At 36.1% G+C, this 18,549-nt stretch overlaps 1 protein-coding gene across 4 annotated transcripts; it reads right to left on the reverse strand.

Moving 5' to 3' along the window:
* Positions 1–602: 602 nt before the first annotated feature.
* mapkapk5 (MAPK activated protein kinase 5) lies at positions 603–18,104 on the reverse strand. Of its 4 annotated transcripts, none has more exons than XM_055161480.1 (15): positions 17,563–18,102; positions 17,183–17,451; positions 16,740–16,813; positions 13,424–13,499; positions 12,182–12,279; positions 11,982–12,090; positions 11,349–11,438; positions 10,784–10,879; positions 10,634–10,714; positions 9,485–9,672; positions 8,519–8,639; positions 7,713–7,843; positions 7,172–7,287; positions 6,983–7,087; positions 603–6,436 (listed from the first exon to the last, which is right to left on the reverse strand). In XM_055161480.1, exons 2-15 carry the CDS (start codon positions 17,216–17,218, stop codon positions 6,342–6,344), a joined length of 1,416 nt encoding a protein of 471 aa, XP_055017455.1. In that variant the 5' UTR covers positions 17,219–17,451; positions 17,563–18,102; the 3' UTR covers positions 603–6,341. The 4 variants fall into 4 exon arrangements, 3 of the variants coding, with proteins under 3 accessions (XP_055017455.1, XP_055017454.1, XP_055017456.1); XR_008633219.1 differs by lacking the exon at positions 603–6,436 and adding exons at positions 6,474–6,610; positions 6,709–6,827 and having other exon boundaries at positions 17,183–18,104; XM_055161479.1 differs by having other exon boundaries at positions 17,183–18,102.
* Between the last annotated feature and the right edge of the window lie 445 nt (positions 18,105–18,549).

Here is an 18,549-nt window from a genome sequence, read left to right on the forward strand (position 1 = left end):
CTGAATATATGGCTCTGCGCTGATTGGCTGGTGCCTGAACTTGCACTTCTGGGGTTTTTGCGAACCATCTATTGTATTTTGATTTCTGACCTAGTTGCTGGAGAGAAATGAAAATGAGCGGAGGCACTGGGTGGCGCCAGCCTGGCTAAATTCCTCTAGCCTTCCTCTGAAGCATCACATGGTGTAGTGACGTGTCTTGTAGGCTGCTTTACTTAGTTTTGCCAGTAGGGGACACCTTCTCCAGGACTGCATCACATGTGTGTGATAAGGTGTATGCCCTCTCTTCGTGATTCATGCTCTTTGGACCTTGTCTGGACCTTGTCTGGACCTCAGCGGCCTCTCTGATCCAGCAGATCCAGGTGTTTGTTGTGTTCAAGCACAAATGGTCCTGGCTTTGTTGCAGTCCATAATGTAGTTTTGTCTCTTGCAGTGGTCTGATATGGATGATTTCAGTAAAGCAGGTTAACAAATGCTCCTGTCTGACAAAAAGAATCGCTCATTCCAATTTAAAAATAAAGGAGGATAGATCCCAAAGTTTTTGATGGAAACTACTACTCCAATAATAAAGTGTTAGTTCTGGAAATGAACAACCAGGAGGACCATTGATAATCTTTTCTTTATTACAAAGTCAGCATGTTGATGACATTCCAGAAAAGACAAGTCGATAAAAACATAGTCTTTTATGATCCAAGTACATGCTACATCAACGCCGTCCACGGAAAAGGCGTTGTTAAAGATGATTTCATTTCCCCAAAACGATTTCATGAACTCTGACACACACTGTACCAAAAATAGTGTCAATTTGTCCTGACTCCGCAATTACAAAGAAATGAGAGGAAGGAAGCAACGGCAGCAAAGTGTAAGGCCAGTGAAACCATTTTTAGAACGTATTAGATGAGGGTAGTAGTATTATTATATTTATTACATATTTAAATGTATTTCTTGTGTAACATTTTGAAAAAAAAATCCTATTTTTATCAGTAGTTTTACATGAGTAATATTTGAAGTAGCAGTACTCTTACTTGAGTAAAAGCATTGGGTTACTCCTCTCACTGAGTATGTCTAAGTGCTTTTTGTTATTACATTTTCAAACCATTTCAAAACAAATAAAAAGGCCAGATTTACAACACTGATTTTGATACCACCGTGATAATAAAGGCTCCTTTTAGGCAATTTTTAAACACAAAATAATAGCAGTATCATTAATATTATCATGTGGCCTTGTAATAGTTAAGGCCATTAAAAAAAATATTCAAGAATTTCAAATCTTTGTCTTGTTAATGTGATTTTCTTTCAGTATTGATCTAGTATCGACACTAGCTATAGTATATATTAGTATCTTGGTTTCAACATTTATGTAAACCTTAAACATTGTTAAAAGGCCTTTTTTTGGAATTACAAGTATCTTTGCATTATTTAATCTTCTGTCTACCTGGTTAGTTTAAACTGTAAATTACAAATCAGATATTATTCCAACAATTACTCAGTATATTCACTAAATCTTTAAATAGTAATTATTTGAGTCAAAACTTCTACTTTAGTATTATAATTTAAAAGTAATGGTACTCTTATTAGGGTACAGTTTTGGCTACTCTACCCACCTATGGTCAGTATACAGTACTATGCAAAATCAATGGTTGCACTTGATTACAATTTGAGAAAAAAGCATTAATTTTCAGAAAGCTCACATGAAAAAATAGCAAGGGCCTCCTGATGTAGCTACTATGGAGGTAGGTAGGATCGTAACACTGGGCGGACTAAAGCTTTGGATTGCATGACTGAGGAACCTTTGCCTGTAAATTTGGAAGGAAGCATCTTGGTTTTACCCTTAATAAATACAAAACAAGAATGCTATAGAGATAAATTAATTAAGAGCATAAACCATGTAATAAATAAGGCGCACTTACAAAAACTATATGAAAACACTTCGCTTGCACTCTGTCTAAACAATGACTGCATACTGAGATTTGAAGTTTACAAAAATACTGAAAAATCAAAATAAATTAGAAGAGAAATTAACAAACAATTTCAGATATGAGAAAATATTTAAATTATTTTGTACAGTTGTAGAGAGGCTTGTAGCATTGATTAGCATTGTGTAGATTGAAAAAGGCACGTTTGAGCATAAAACATGCTATGTATGTATTCATAAGGCTTTTCGACATGCTGTGATTCACCAGAAATGCTCAAGAGTCACAAAATGTACAAAATTCTTCCAGATTGTGTTAATATTCCATAAAGTGTGTTCATGTTTTAGAATTCCATGTGTTTTCAGATGGAGGGCAGGGGCCTACAAAATTATACAGGCACATTTTTTTTTTATTAAATATCCAACCATACAATCTACAAATGATTAGTTTTAGGGATTGGGTTAACAAACTTGCCACATTTGCATAGACTGTATAAAGAAGTGAACCAAATGAGTGTAATGTCACCCACAGAATTTGACTCCAGTCAAATAAAGTTAATTGAGGCTTGCAGTTATGGAGCGAATTTGGATATATGGAATTCCTGCCACGAGTATCAGAGAAACCAAAGAGCTAAGCCGAAGCAAGGCTGTTGAAGGTAACTCCGCTTCCCGCGTGCCCCGCTGGTTTAGCAGGGAGCAGTCAATCAAACCTGTTGTTAACACTAGCAAAAGCAACCTCTGGTAAAGAAGGCACCTGATTTGTCTGTTATTAATGTTCATTTCTTGATTATGGGATAAAATAGCGAAATAAAGGATCACGTAGATTGGGGAATATTTTGTGACCAAAATGATGAGTCTGACAGCAGCAGTTACTAAGAGAGGAGCGACAGTTTTTCAGCTTGAAGTGAATTGGAGCCAGAGTCGATGGAGCAGGAAGAACTCCCATGCTTACTTCCTATTTGGAACACTGCAGCTATGTCCATTTATGTATACAGCCTATGGTCTGTATCCAATTTATTTCTTCCCTATCAAAAAATAACTTTTACTGCCTACAGCATATTGTAAAACCAACTATCTGTGGACAAAAATACACTGCCTATACATTCTGTTGGATAAGCACCATAAGTTATCAATTGCCAGGAGCAGAAATTTTTATTGATATGGTGGGACGAGAAACAACTGTTCTTTCTCAGTCATGGTTTGAGAGAGAACAAAGCCTGTTCCTCACTTGGTTTGGTTCAAATTGTGCATAGGCCCTTTTAATCTAAATTCAATCATGGTTGCACATCTTAAAAATGCAAAAACTTTAGTTCATTTGTGATGCTTAATTAAAAAAAATAAACCAGGTTAAAACATCTGCAATCTGACAAATTAAAGGCAAATTCATCATATTATATTATTCTCCCCTGCCCTCCACCTCCATATTAAACACTATGCACTGTGTAAATTCTAAGGTGGACGGCTGGCGACTTGCTTGTCTCCATGGAGATGTTATTTGTTCCATAATGTGGCATTAAAGTTATCTGCCTTGTATGTATTCAATTACAAGTGTTGCTTCTCCATAGATCTGACCAGTAATTTGTCTCCATACTATATAACATTCAAGGTGAAGCAATTACATCTCCATAGAGACAAGCAGGTGGTGGACTCTGCACCAGAAAAGTTACACAGTGCACCTTTAAATATTATGATTGGTTTGTTGGATTCACATTAAAGTAATACGACCCTTCTTCAAATGGGCGTCAACATCAGGTAAACATGTTATTTCGGTAAAAGTAAAGCACTGTTTTTTTCAGCTTGGCTTTTTTATGCTGAGATTTTCATTTTTACATCTCTCCCTTCTTTAAAATGCAGCAGATGGAGGAGAGGCAGAAGATAAAAAGCTTGAAGATCTGTGCTGGACTGGAATACTGATGCACTGCTACATAGTACTATCACTACCATTAACTACAAGCACGATGAACAAAATGAGATGTGGACATAAGGGCGGGCGATATGACAGAAAATTCATATAATGGTTTTCTTAGAGCCTAGATTTCAGTTAAAGGTGCACAGCGCAACTTTTCTGCTGGAGGATCTGCTATTTACTTGTCTCCATGGTGATGTTATTGCTTTGCCGGGAATGTTTCTTTTATGACTTTAAACATATCCATCTAGCATTTCTTCATTACGTGTGTTTCTATTGCTCAACAATACGATAATTCCTTCTGTGAATAGGGGTGACTCTCCACAGATCTGAATTGTAATGTAGTGTAGTGCTGTAACCTGCGTGTCTCCTTCATGATAGATACTGTGGAACAATCTAGACAAAGCAATAATATTTCCATGGAGACATCAGGGGGCACACCCTCCACTAGAAATGTTATGCAATGCACCTTTAAGATTTCTATCATGATCCATATAATAATTTGTAAGATTTGTAGTGTTTATATGACTGTTTAGAGATAGAGGATGGTCTGATAAGTATTTTCTTCCCCAGTAGATACCTATACCCAATATTTGCCAAAATACATAACCAACAAGTTAAAGTAAACCTGCAGAATAGAGCCCAAATTAACTTTCACGCACATTCATCATTTGTACAATTTTTCGTATATTGTGATTGCATAAAGCACCTTGTCTGCATTGCTAATCAATTTCTATTAGAGAAAAAATATTGTTCAGTATATGGAAAATAAAAATTGGCACGAGTAGAGATTACTAACACCATCTGCTGCTTCTGAAATATCACACTTGTCTATGATTGGATTGACCCACCTGTTACTCATTCAGAAAATAACAGCAGCTGACCAATAGGAGGAGTAGGTGGGAAACACTGTCCATGTTTGAGCATAGTACTATATTTAAATGAAAAAAGACTGTGAATCATCCCCCTTGTGAAATAGATTAAATGATTGACATGACAGAAGCTTATTTAATCTTTGCACATTTCTCCTTATGACCTCTCGTAAACTAGATTTTATTTTTACATATACATTTATATAATTATGCCTTATTTGACATCAGTTTCTTGTTATTTTTGCTACTTGCACTGTATTTAATATTACGGATTATATTTTTGCACAATAAAATTATATTATATTGTGATGTGTGAGCTACTGTGTCCAAATAGATTCCCTTGTGGATCAATAAAGTTTGTCTAAGTCAAACAATCACATTATGATGGCATCACTAAAATAGCATTTTGCCACAAGGATCAGTTTATTTTTTAATGTCATATCGCCCAGCCCTATGTGAAGTCACTGATGTATTGCACATTCAATAGAGGAGCTCATTGACCCTCCTCCAGTTTAAAATGTTTCTGAAAAAGGCTCAAGTAGCATTAAAACTATTCTGCATTTTGTTTAGATTCCTGTTGAATTCACAGTTTACAGATTTTGAAAGTTACTTAATTTACAAATTCATGCCAGAAATATATCAACAGCTGCATTCAATATTAACTTCATTTTATGTTGGTGACACAAAGCAGCTGACAGGAGGGACAATTTAAAAGGAAAATACAATTGTTAAAAAGTTACAACACTTAAAAATATTTATAAAATGTATCTACAATAGTCAATAGAATAGTCAATTATCTATTTAAACACTGATCCTTTTAGATGACATAAAATTGTATATTAAAACGAGGTTAGACCAAATGGGAAAATGTGGTGCAAAATGTAGATACACTTTAAACTAGTAATTCCAATTTAAATTGTCCTTTCTTATCAACTTTAACATTAAATGTTGTGTCTATTTTTGAACAGCTAAAAATTAAGTGAATAAAAAATTCAGAATTAGTGGCTGTAGATGTGAGACTTTCAATGGGTGCTGGTTTTCCCAAATTAATTTCAATACATTTTCATGATTAATATAAAAATTATGAAAACAATTATTTATATTAGTGTTATTCATTTTACTCAGTTTCCTTTATGTTGTGATCTGAAATCCAGCAATAGTTTATGGAAGAACACAGGGTCACAGTGTGGACAGCGTCTTTACTTTAGAGCCTACTACTGCCAGGCTACAGTTAATATATAAAACAATGAACTCTTTTATAAAATAAATAAAGTCTGTATGATGATTCAAAATAAAATACATCTAAATTAAATTATTGGGGGTAAAAACACTGGACTACATTGAACTAACTGCTAATAAAAATTCTCTCCCAGAAAATAATTTCTTGGACTGGTTTCCTCCTTCGTTTGTCTTTTTTTTTCCTTTTTTGCAAAACTGAAAATATTTTGACCATGTTCTCTGCACATGTCCATAAAAATGTTAGTAGCAATAAGTCCTCTTTTGAAATGTATTCACAGCTGTACAATAAGTCGTGCTTGTGAATTCATGAAAACATGAAATCAGCGCATCATTGGACATAAAAAAAAGCTTCTTTACAGATATGGTTAAAAAGGATCATAATTAACAATATAAAAAGGAGAACAAACAGCACTTGCTAATGGGATTCTTGGAGATTTGTCTTTTCTTCAATGGCCTGTTTTATGATTTCAGCCAACTTCAACCGGTCCACCTTATCAGAGAAAGCATGTCCTGTGACAACAAAACACAAGGATTTTATTTTAATGAAAGTCCTGTCCCCTTTGAACTGACATGAATGCCCTTTTTGACTATTCTGACAAGACTGGAATTTGGTTCATATTTTGTTTTTTTTTGTACTTCAGCGTATGCTTTGAGTGTGGAGTCTTTTTTGTTTTGTTTTTTAATCTGTAAAAAAAAAAAATTATAAATAAGTTGTGTCCCTGACTTTTGAAATATGCAACTTCAATTCCAAACGTCCTGTGTTTGTAAAGAAACCTGCTAACCTTATAGTTCAGACCTCGACAAACATGTTCTGAAATACATGAGATTCTTCCCATACTTCAGCAGTTCATATTTCAGTCTTTACTCAAATGTGTTAAGAATGAGCACTGAGCACACAATCCTAGATTTAAAAACATAAAATTGTTATTATAATTGGAATTGCAATATTGTTTTAGCCTAATGTAATTCTGTATTGATAGAATAGACTTGTGTAGCTGAATGGAATAGATTATATGCAAGATAAGTCTATAATACTAAGTGAAGGATGGTACTGACCGTCCCAGCTGAGTCCCTGCAGCCCGTCTCTGAGTAGTTTACAGTCTCTATTGAACCTCCAGGCCTCGTACATCACCTCGTTCAGCTTCTCATCCTCGTTTTCTCCTGCAGAAATATCAGCATGTTATTACAAAAGAAAAACACACACATTTATAAAGAGCTTTGGTGCTCTCCTATCTCAATACTGACCAGCCTGGGGTAGTATACACTGTGCAATGACATCTCGTAGTTTTTCTAGTGCGATGTTTAAGTCTTCATCTCCATTTTCTGGGTCATGAATGAAGAAACCATCTGTGGGCTTAGGCCTGCACAAACAAACAACAAAACACATTTCTGTCAGATTTATGAGAGTTAAAACTAATTATATAATATATAATGCATAATTTCATAAAAAGGTCAGGCCCACGCAAGATTAATGTATTTTGGTTAAATTTTTGTCAATGTAATATTCTTGCAGAGACCCCCGAAAGGTAAATAAAAAGTAAACAGTGATAACTAAAAGCACAGATATTTTTGTTAATTAATAAAACAAAAATAAATGCAAGAGGAGAGGAAATCAGATCTGAAGATATATGTAGTTTTAATTAAAAATATTAACTTTTTGTTCAACTAAATTTCCTGTAAATGTAATCAGCTAAATCAGCACAATATTTTGTTGAAAAAAAAAAAAAAAAATTCAGACAAAAGGCTAAAACAAAATTTCTGTTGTTTGTCAAAATTCTCACTGTACCCGAGTAGTTTTCGTTTCCTGAGAATAGGGTTGTTGACAGAGTTGAGGGGCTTGAGGCTGATGTTGAGATCCTGTATCCTCATGTTGGCCAGCTGCTCTGCATGGGCCTGCTGGATCCCTGCTACTACAGCCTACCAACAGAAAAAGCAAAAGACAATATTAAAGACCAGTGCACGCAAATCAAATTTGGTTTCATGTAAATAGTCTCTTAATGTGTTTTATTTCGGCCCAAGGACTGCAGATGGAAAGTAGCTTGAAGCTAAATCTGGCACAGAGCAACATTTCTCTGAGATTAATGTTTTCTGTGCACTGTCCTTGTTTTAAATAAATAAATAAATAAAAACAAATGAAAAACAAAGAGACTGGAATATATAGAATGTGCAAAAGGCAAACTATGAACAGAACTACTGTATAAACTGTAAAATATGATCTATTTAAAAAGCACTTAAGGCTGAAAACACTGTGTGCTTTCCACATCTAATTATAAAGCACTTTTAAAGTCTGTGGACCAGGAAGTAGGTGCGCCATTAGCATACTAGCTGTTGCTAGTTGTGGCAAAACTCTGCTCTGGCTTCTTAAAGTAGTAAAAAGCTCTAAACTCATTGCTGTGAATAATTAGCATGCTAGGATTAAGATAAGAATGTGAGGAATAAGTTTAGACCACTGCAAACTGTTTAAAATGAACTGATTCAGTTTTTCACATTTTAAAAAGATAATAAAAATCCATGCTAATTGCAATACTTTGTAATGAGAATGAAATGTTTCCAAACTTGTTCAGTCTTAATGACTGGGGTCTCTGTACACACCTTGTCCATCATCATCTGTGCAGAGGGCAGCACGTTGTCCAAGGCCTCAGTGCAGTTTAACCACGGGTGGGCCAGGACTCCCTCTATGGTGAGCCTCTCCTCTGGCTTTACCTTCAGAAGTCTGCACAAAACACACAGGATTCATCAAGAAAAAACACACTCTTCATAAGGGCTGTGCATATAACCTGATCTACTACTTGATAACAAGAATGTTGTGGTCATTCAAATTCTGTTCTGAACGATATGGCCGCTCATTCTGCCCCATGAGACCCGGTGCAAATCCTATTCCTACAAGGTAAATTTGGACAGTAAATACATATATAATAGAATAATTTCAAATAGTTTTCATAAAGATTTTGGCCCAAATAGTTGGAAATTTAGAGCTGCTCAATTATGGAAACAAATCATAATCACATGTCCAAAGGGAATAAAACGGCAGATGAATAATTTGCCAATGTCTACAACATTCCCCAGGGATATGAAGCTAACTGAAAGCACTGCTCTGTTAATGCTCAGATTAAAGTCTATCCTGAGAAGCAGAACTTTTAATTTAACACTTCACAGGCGAACTACCGTTACAGTGCATAGGCTCCTAAAAATGTGCTGTTTACACCAATTTAGTTTTTTTTCCCCTTGAGATTTCAGATTATCTTAAAAGTAGTGCTTTCTATTGTGTGCACTGCATCTCCATGGTAACTGGTGACCATTATGCCAATACATATACAAGTAGAACACCGCCTACATTATGTCACTGCAAATTATTAGGAGGAAATTGACTTATACTTGCTTACATTGTCATTGAAACAACTCCTCCTCAGCACACAATCACTCATACCAAAACTTACCCCACCACATCAAGAGAAGTCAATAGTAATCAATGCCAATACATTTAACAGAACTGTAACTTATAACAGTAACAGTTACTTATTTCAAATACCTCAAAAGCAACAGTGTAAAATGACTTACTTGCGCACGATGTCCTTGGCCATCTCTGAGATCTGGCTCCACTCGTCCTCGGGGAAGTCAAAGCTGCCGGTCATGATCTTCTTCCTCATGTCTTTGGGGATGGTTCGACTGTGGTGCTTTGAATAGAACGGAGGGTATCCACACAACATGACGTAGATGATCACACCCAGGGACCACAAGTCACAGCTCTGAAAGCAACATAGATATGCATTCAAATGTAGTACACGTAGGAAAAGTAAGTGCAAGTGTTTACAATTTACAACAGAATGCACAAAGTTAGGACTGGGATTGAAGCACTAACCCACTGACACCAAAAATTTCACATGATTTTTAAGATTAAGTATACTATGTAATTTTTGGTGGAGGTACTGCCAGCTACTACTCTCCACAGAGATGTTATCACTTTGCCTAGAATTTTTCACAGTATTGAACTACTACGGCAGTGATGCAACCAGGCCAAGATACAGGTCAAAACTGAGGGAAGACAAGTTTGCTAATTGTAATAATACATGTATTAAGGTATTTTTAGATAGCTCTAATATATAGATCTCCCAGATATACAAATACAAAGACAGATCGATCTAATAGACAGACAGATACAACAGACAGACAGAACATTTGTCTTACGGTATGGCATTAAACTTAAATCTATCAGGCAAAGCAATAGCATTTCTATTAAGGCAAGCAGGTGGTGACATTCTCACCAGGAATGTTTCATAGTATGAGTTTAAGCTATTTATGTGAACATTTTTGTGTTGAGTTCTTGTATATAGTTGAGATTTTATATTTTATTACTTATTTTTCTATTTTATTTTGACTTGTACATATACATTTATATAATTACACCTTATTTGACACCTGTCTCTTGCCATCTTTTTTGCTTCTTATTTAGAATTTATAATTACCTTTTTTTTTTTATTTCACTCTTTGTTATTATATTATTATTATATTGTGATGAGTGAGCTACAATGAAATAATTTCCCTTGTGGATCAATAAAGTTTGGATCATTCACAAAGCAGAACAAGCTTTTTTTACTCTGGGTTGTCAAAAAAACATAACATAATAAACCCAAAAGTGCTCTCTATAATACGATGCTGAGGTACTCTGGATCACGGTTAATGGCATCATAGAATCATTTGTGGTCCTACCTTGTTGTACGTGTAGGGAGTGGGTGAGGTAGGTATTATTCCAGATTTTTCCTTCTGGTGTCTTCTTTGTGCCTCAAGTACCTGAAAAAAAATAAAACTCTTTAAAATGTAGTCTCATGTGCTCATAAGAGTTGACTGGGATGAGAGTACCTGAGGTGCTACATAATAAGGAGTGAACTGGGGCGTCATCAAGTCTCCTTGGTCAATTTTGGCAAAACCGAAATCACACAACTTCACTGGAGCATCCTGGGAACAAGAGACAGAATAGGGAATATGATTTTTTTTTGTAATTTGTAAATCCAACAAAATATATTATGGTATTCCATGTTGCTTTTATAACATGCATCTTAACATTTTGTTTCAGCAGCATTTTATTCCAAATGATGGGCAGTGTGATGACAATAACAAGAACTCCCTCTATTATCTACCACTATTTTATTTATGTTGTCATTATTTTTTTACATACAAAAGACAAAAAATATGAATTTATATCTCTAAACCTTGACACTTGCATCCCCCCCAGGAAGAGTGAAGGAAATGTGTGTGGAAAAGGAAATCTGGGAGAGAAACTCTGTAAACCAGCCCCAGATAAGCAGAAAAAAACTGATAGACTGAAAAAAAGTAGTTGTCTGTTCTAAAATCTAAAAAATGTGTAGTATAGAAAATCAAACAACAGAAAAAAAAAGGAGATGTTTTGTGCTGATGTAGTACTCACAAGAGAATTGTCCTTGAAGAGCAGGTTCTCTGGCTTTAGATCTCGATGTGCAATGTTTAAAGAGTGACAGTGTTCCAAAGACTGACTGATCTGTGACAAAGAGACCACACATAAATTTAACACTTACACAATGTTTCTACCACCAAGTACACTCAAAAGTTTGGACAGATACTCTCACGCAATGTTTTTTTTTTTCCCTCTTCATTTTTACTTTTTTACTTTCTACATTTTAGATACATATCGAAGCCATGAAATATATGAACTAAGAAGTAACTCTACTATTACTAAATATTTTTCGACAAAGCAAAGAAAAAATACAATGTAATGTTTTTCTTTGCTACATATATCTTACTTCATATATTTGAGGACTTCAGTATGTATCTAAAATGAAGAAAGTATTAAAAATAAAGATGAAATTAAATGGTGTGTCCAAACTTTTCCATCTTCAAGCCAGATTAAGTTCTTTTTCAACAATTACAACAATCTAATTTCTTTTACAACAACTGTGAGCCATAAGATTGTATGTTATATAGGCCCCTGTCCTCCATCTGAAATTATAACGTGAAAGCAACCCATTGGCAGTATTAAACCTCTGTACACATAACATTTTCTACACTTGTATAAAGCCCCCACCTGCTTTGTGACCTGACTGGCCATCTTTTCAGTGAAATGTCGGTGTTGGCTGATTCTGTGAAACAGCTCCCCTCCCTCCATCATCTCCATGACGATGAGGAGTCGAGCTCTGTGACGATGGAAACAAAAGGGAACATGACTTATAAAACCAGACAGTAAAATGATACGAGCCTTACGTGGAATACACTGCACTTCTTTACCTGGGGCTGGACTCATGTGGAAACTGGACACTGTTGGCGTACACCTCCAAAATCTGGACGATGTTTGGGTGTTGGGCACACATCATATGGAGGCGCACCTAAAAAATAAAGTTTAATGCATTAAAAAATGTTGTGGTAAAACATTTATCAATGGCACTACCTCATTGGAAATGGCTACAAGAACAACTAAGCTAAACTTTTGCCACACTTAAATATTGATGTCTTTAAATCAAACATCTGCTATCTATGTTTAAACCAGTCTATGTTAGTAAAATATTTAATAACACTAATTCAAATTATTTAGTATTATTCCAGTGAACCAAACATTAAAATTAATTGAACTGGCAAAACTCCTCTCTGGCCTTGTGGTGAATAATAAGCATGCTGGGAATTAATGTGTTCGTAAAAGTAAACCAGTTCTGCTTATCATATTTTTTTATACAGTAAAAATCACAGCAGCTTTAAAAATGGCCTGTATTACACTGTTTTCTAATCTATGTTATAATGTTGTTGCTTCATCAAAAACGTATCTGGAGTTGTGCTTTGTTGTTGTTCATTAACACATATTTGACACACAAACCCTGAATATTTATATTTAGGTCTTCTCTCAAACTGAAAAACAATGAAAAACACACTGTTCCACCTTGCGGTATGTGGTCATGTGGGGATACAGGAAGTGCTCCACTGTGTTTTAAACTCCAGTCCATTAACCTTCACTAGAATCATTTGGATGATATCAGCCTTGAGATTGCTGATCTCTACTGAACAAAAGGTAAAAGGGAGCTGTTAACTTGAAAACTGCTGCTTCACGACATCACAGGGTGGAACAGAGCATTTTAAGCTTTGGAGATGTCGACAGACTAATAACAAATTGTCTCAATCATGTGTGAATGAAACAAAACACAACCCTGGGTATGTTTGTGAGGAGATAACAACATTCTAACATGACACAGAAGTTGGCATGAGTGAATTTTGCGCAATATATGGCGTTTTAAGTTAGAAATTTGGTAGATTTTTTTTTTTATCATAATGCATAATGGCAGCTTTATAGTTAATATCTCTGTAATCACTGGGCCTATTCACACATGGACCGAGCACTGGCTGATGTTAAGGGTGAGAAGAGTGCAAAGTGCTGACAAAGGGAGCATTTATAAGTAACACAATCAGGGAGACAGAACAGAGCACATGCACAAGGCCAAAGACAACAGGCATTAATCAGCTGCGGACAGGGCTCTCTCTCACCTCGTTCCTTGCCTTGGGGCGATCGATGAGGATCTTGAGGGCCAGCCGTTCCTGAGTTGACTTTTTCACACAGACGCTGAAAGAAACAAACCAGGATCAGTCTCTGTGTCACTGGAAATATGAGCGACCATTACAGAATCCAGTGTGGCTTAGCTTCTTTCATAAACAATAATATTGAATTTGACTCATTTCAAGCGGTTGCAGCAATGCTGTTTATGTAATGCAGTTCACATATTCACTGTTTTGATGATAAAATAGGTTTATTACAGACTCAGTGTGTGAGCAGTGGTTTAACAAAGAAAAACTATTGTAATATATTTTTCTATCTCTAAAAACTGTTGCGCAAAAATCATTAATTAATGTTATAAAAGCACTCTCTCTTTCAGATGCTCAGAGTTGCCTTAAAATTTTGTGCATTATTCATTCTACACTCTGTGGTGGTAAGCTACTTCTGTAGCCACAGCGGCCCTGGGGCAAACTGATGGAAACAAGGCTGCCAATCTGTGCCACCAGCCCCTCTGACCACCACGGATCACTCACACACCTGATACATACTGGGGACACAACCACAGCACGAGATAAGAGTCACCACTGCCTCACTGCAGTACCTGCTCTGGCCCAACACTGCTGCTGTATTGATAAGGATGTATATATCAGTTAATGCATGAATCACCATATTGTCTATGGATTCGTGAGGGACCCTGTGATTTTCAACCCTAATGTGTCAATGTATGTTAAACTTTTTTGTTTTGCACAAAACAACTTCTATGAAGTGCATGGAGTCAGCTATTTAATACTTAGAACTTACAATATCCTGATCAAAAACTGTTTATTAATGTAGCCTTGGACTAGTCGATAATGCATTCTTAATCAACCCCACATATTTAAAGGTCCTGTATAGGGCCATGTTAGAATGTTATTACCAAAAACATACCTAGAGTTGTGTTTTGTTTTATTCGCATATGTTTGAGTAACAATGTCTGTTATTATTAGTCTATATCTCCAGTGTTCAAAATGCTCTGTTCCACTTTGTGATGTCATGTAGTGATAGTTTTAAAAAGTTAAAAGCTTCCCTTTACCATTAGTCTAGTAGAGATTGACAATTCCAGGGCAAAAATTATCCAAATGATTCTTATGAAGATGCATGCAGTTTAAAAACACAGTGAAGCACTTTCTTTATTACCACACGACATCATAAGGTGAAACAAACTGTTTTCATTTTGAGATAAGAACTCAGTGTAAATACGCAGGAATCGTGTGCTAAACATGTGTGAAATAAAACACAACCCCAGGTATGTTTGTGATGAGGAAACAATAGAATAACATAGATCAGAATATGGGCCATTTAAATATATTGCTTCTACCACCAAATTGCTCTTACAGGTCTGTGGCAATACATTTCCAATAAGCCTTCTGCTCCCTCACTGCTTCAACTCTGCTCTCATAAAGGAGCATTACTGAGAGGAACATTTGGTTCGGCTGCGACCAAAGTTCAGTTACTGGAAATTCAGAGCGACATAATGAATCACAGTCAGAGCTGGAGAGACTAGAGTCACGAAGAGAGGGGTGAACGAGGGGTGACTGACATCAACGTACAGCTATTAGACAATCAGCTTGTGAATCATGTAGAAATAAGAAGTGTAGTGGGAGGGGCTGAGCAAGAGCTACCTGAATGAAAAGGAATGACTCATTAGTTCAAAACACAAAATGAAAAATGAATGACAAAAACTGGAGCAGTGGTTAAATAGGTACTGTGAGAAAGCAATAGCAATTCTTTCTTCTTTAAGTTATTTAGTTGGGGCTGTGCATATTATTAAATGTACACCTGCAACAATATGCCAGACTAGAGATAGACTATTATACCAGTTATTCAATATATCAGGCCGATAATTGCACTTTTACTACATTTGCTATTGGCCTTAAATTTCCAGCACAGGTCAGTTTTTTTGTTTTGACTGACCTGCAGCCTGAAGTGAAGTGAAGAGAGAAGTGCACAAAGCATGACACTGCTTTCTTAAAGGTTCATTTTAAAACAAATGCTGAGAATGAGTGTGTAATAATTCACATTACATCATTTGGGGAAAATAATCTATATCTTTCTTATATATTGTCCCAAAACTATCGGCAGAGTTCATCAGTCATCTGTCTCTCTGGAGTCCAAACAATCTGCATTGCATCGGCCATTAAAAAAACATATAGGTCAACCTCTATGCTGGACTATAACAAAAGCGCTAGTTTCCATGTGAACATGAGAAGCAAAAGTATAAATACATTTTAATAGCCTTAATGAAGCGTGGACTTAAAGATTTAATCCATAATGAACAAACTGTTTACTGAGAAAGATTCAAGCTTAGTAACTAAATTAATACCCTAAATGTTTTAAGAAGGTAACAGCTTAAAGCTTACAAAAATACCTTTTGTGTTATATAGGAGTTTTAAGTCATTGTTCATGCTTTATTAAGGCTAATTGAGGTGTAGTTATTATAAAGTGATACAATATTTTATGTTTTTAGCATAAAATATATGGAACTTATTAGAAAGTCCTGAGGATAGACATTTACAAGGATGCAAAAATCCTGCAAGAAAATAATGTCTTAATGGAAACACATAAGCTCTAATGAATCATTAACAGATCAACTTTTGATGTGCATCGCTTAGATATTGCGAAGATTAGATCTGGATCCAAGACCTTGCTTGAGCAGTTGCATTTCATATGAGATGGAGAAAAGGTACAATAGCAAACAACCTTTTAATACTATAACAGTCCGATGACGACATAACTGGTACAAAGTCAGGTTGCTTTCAGATATGTGCTCAACCCTTAATTCTGTCCTAAACCTGTATCAGCCTTCTGCATTCAGCATAATGTTTACTCTTGGTTTACCCAGAGGTTCAAAGCTGGCATCCTTCTTCTCCTTATAATTCATGTGTGAAGCTAGCAAACATGAGTGTAGAACTTGGGACCACGCCTGGGTCTTTATGAATCTCGATAAGGAGCACCAACTGCTTATTTTTGACCAACAGGTGCGTTTAGCTCTGCAGCACTTTCGCATTCTATTAATTTGACGCTGAAGAAAAAAACAGCCTTTAATGTGTTGAATGAGAGCGATACCAAAGATACAGGAATTAGAGGTTTTGGCAGTAGCTTTGCTGTTAGACCCATATAGCTCCAATACTTGTGGGATACAATTTAATGCATTTGGTAGAAAAAGTGCGCTTTAAGTTGCATAAAAATCTATATTATAGGATTAATATTTCCACAATAACATAACTTTCCAACACCATCAGAATCAACTACTAGACTACTTAAACTCACCGTACAGGTCCGCTGATCCCAGCTCCCAACTTCTGTGTCCAGTTTATGTTATACTCATCGAGAATTGATGTCTCCTGTAAGAAAAGGAAACATTTTGGTTTAGTTGTAGGACTGTTCAATAGGCTATAATAGTAAACATTCAAACTCAATTCAAGAAGTAAAACAAAAAAGTTACTTAGTGGAAGGTTATACAGTCGTTCTTTGTCATACTTTATGGTCAATATATGTAAGTTTTACTTTTACCAGTGATTAATAAAATGAATTTAAAAAAGTAGATATGCAAATTCAAAATTAAAAAGTGAACTGAAACTTTTATGATATGAACCCAAAACACTGTTATGGAGTTACTGTTCACATACTAGAGATAAGTTTTGAGATATGTTTTGAGATAAGATTTGAGATAAAATTTGGTCTATCATTAATCATGCCAAAACTAAATGTACCTTGATAAACTTGTCTGCGGTGTTATCTTCCGACATTGTGTTCAGCTGTGGACAGTTGACCCAGTTTGTTTTTGGAGAGTTGCCACTGAAAACAAGGCTTTACGTCTGAACTTAAAAAAGTTTTGATGTTATTATTCCAAGCATTTTAGTTGAAAAGACTGTCTCCCACACGGTGCAGTATAAAAGTCCAACTTGCTCTGCGCCCTGGGGTCCTTTTCGCTCTTCGGGTGCTCTATAAATGAGTGTGGGGACCATGTAGTTTGAGGATCCTGTCCCGCACACAAGAAAAGACAAAAGTGTGGACGGACACACTGGTTCAAGGAGTCACAGAGAGTATTTTTAGCAGTTGTGAAGACACGAGATTCCCAAATTCGCGTTACCTCTATCATTAGCAGGGCTGTCGATGTCACTCCGTGATTTGGCCAAGACAGATGATCCAACTATGATTCAATGGCAGTCTCATAGGCAAGGCAATGTTGGATAATTACACAACGAGAGACGCAGGTCCGCTACAAGGGGCACACTGTGTTCCCGTAAACAGAAACGCAGGGCAGCCTTTTATGTCAAAGCGACTGGGCTAACATCGGGCTAACGCGATAGCAACTTTATCTTCGACGTCCTCACCGAAACAACAACTACACTTCCTCAAAAATAACGTGGCCTCAGGCTTTAAATTGAAGTCTTGAATCGATGACAAACAGAGCAGAGGAAGTTTTTGGTAGAGGTGTTCGCTCACTTCACGGCTCTGTGCTACATGGCTAATCCCACTTTGCCAAAGGACTACAGACTCGACATTACGCTATAGGAGTCCCGCGTGAACGCCTGTCTGAAATTATACCAGGGAATACATGTATTTTTATAAATTCCAATGTAACTTAAAATCACACAAACAAACACACTGTACGGCTACAGCGACCAGCATTAAGGATGGTTTCGTATTTTGATTATTAACAAAACGTTAAATTGTAAATTATTAAAGCGAACAGAACATATTATTTGGGCCCATTGAAGGACCTTGATGCAGCACAAAACACAAACATTCATTCAGAATATACATTCTATTTATATCTCCAATATGACAACTCTGTCAAGTTGCCATTAATGATGGCTCCTTTAGAATTAAAACAAAACTGTTGAACTAGTTTAAATAATTAAATTAAGAATTAGGGGTATATGTTTTTTCTGTAATGAAGTTGCTTCAGGCGTACGCCCAGGTACACACGTGGATGGCCAACTTAAAGGCTTAGGCTTGGCAATGCACGTTTGTTTTGTTTTTACGTAAAGTAAATTAATCACAAAATTGGCAGATACTAATTAAAAGCCCTCCATGCACTGACAGCGCTTCTGTGTGCGTGTGTTCACTGCTC

This window comes from Boleophthalmus pectinirostris, unplaced genomic scaffold (assembly GCF_026225935.1).
Source record: "Boleophthalmus pectinirostris isolate CB_2022bp ecotype Guang Dong unplaced genomic scaffold, ASM2622593v1 HiC_scaffold_4, whole genome shotgun sequence".
Classification (NCBI taxonomy): Eukaryota; Metazoa; Chordata; class Actinopteri; order Gobiiformes; family Gobiidae; genus Boleophthalmus; species Boleophthalmus pectinirostris.

Coding starts and splice junctions, on each gene's coding strand:
- mapkapk5 (XM_055161480.1), bottom strand. CDS start 17,218: ATGTCGGAAGATAACACCGCAGACAAGTTTATCAAG. Junction 10,880..11,348: donor TCTTCAAGGACAATTCTCTT/GTGAGTACTACA, acceptor TCTTGTTCCCAG/GATGCTCCAGTGAAGTTGTG. Junction 7,088..7,171: donor GTGTATACTACCCCAGGCTG/GTCAGTATTGAG, acceptor ATATTTCTGCAG/GAGAAAACGAGGATGAGAAG.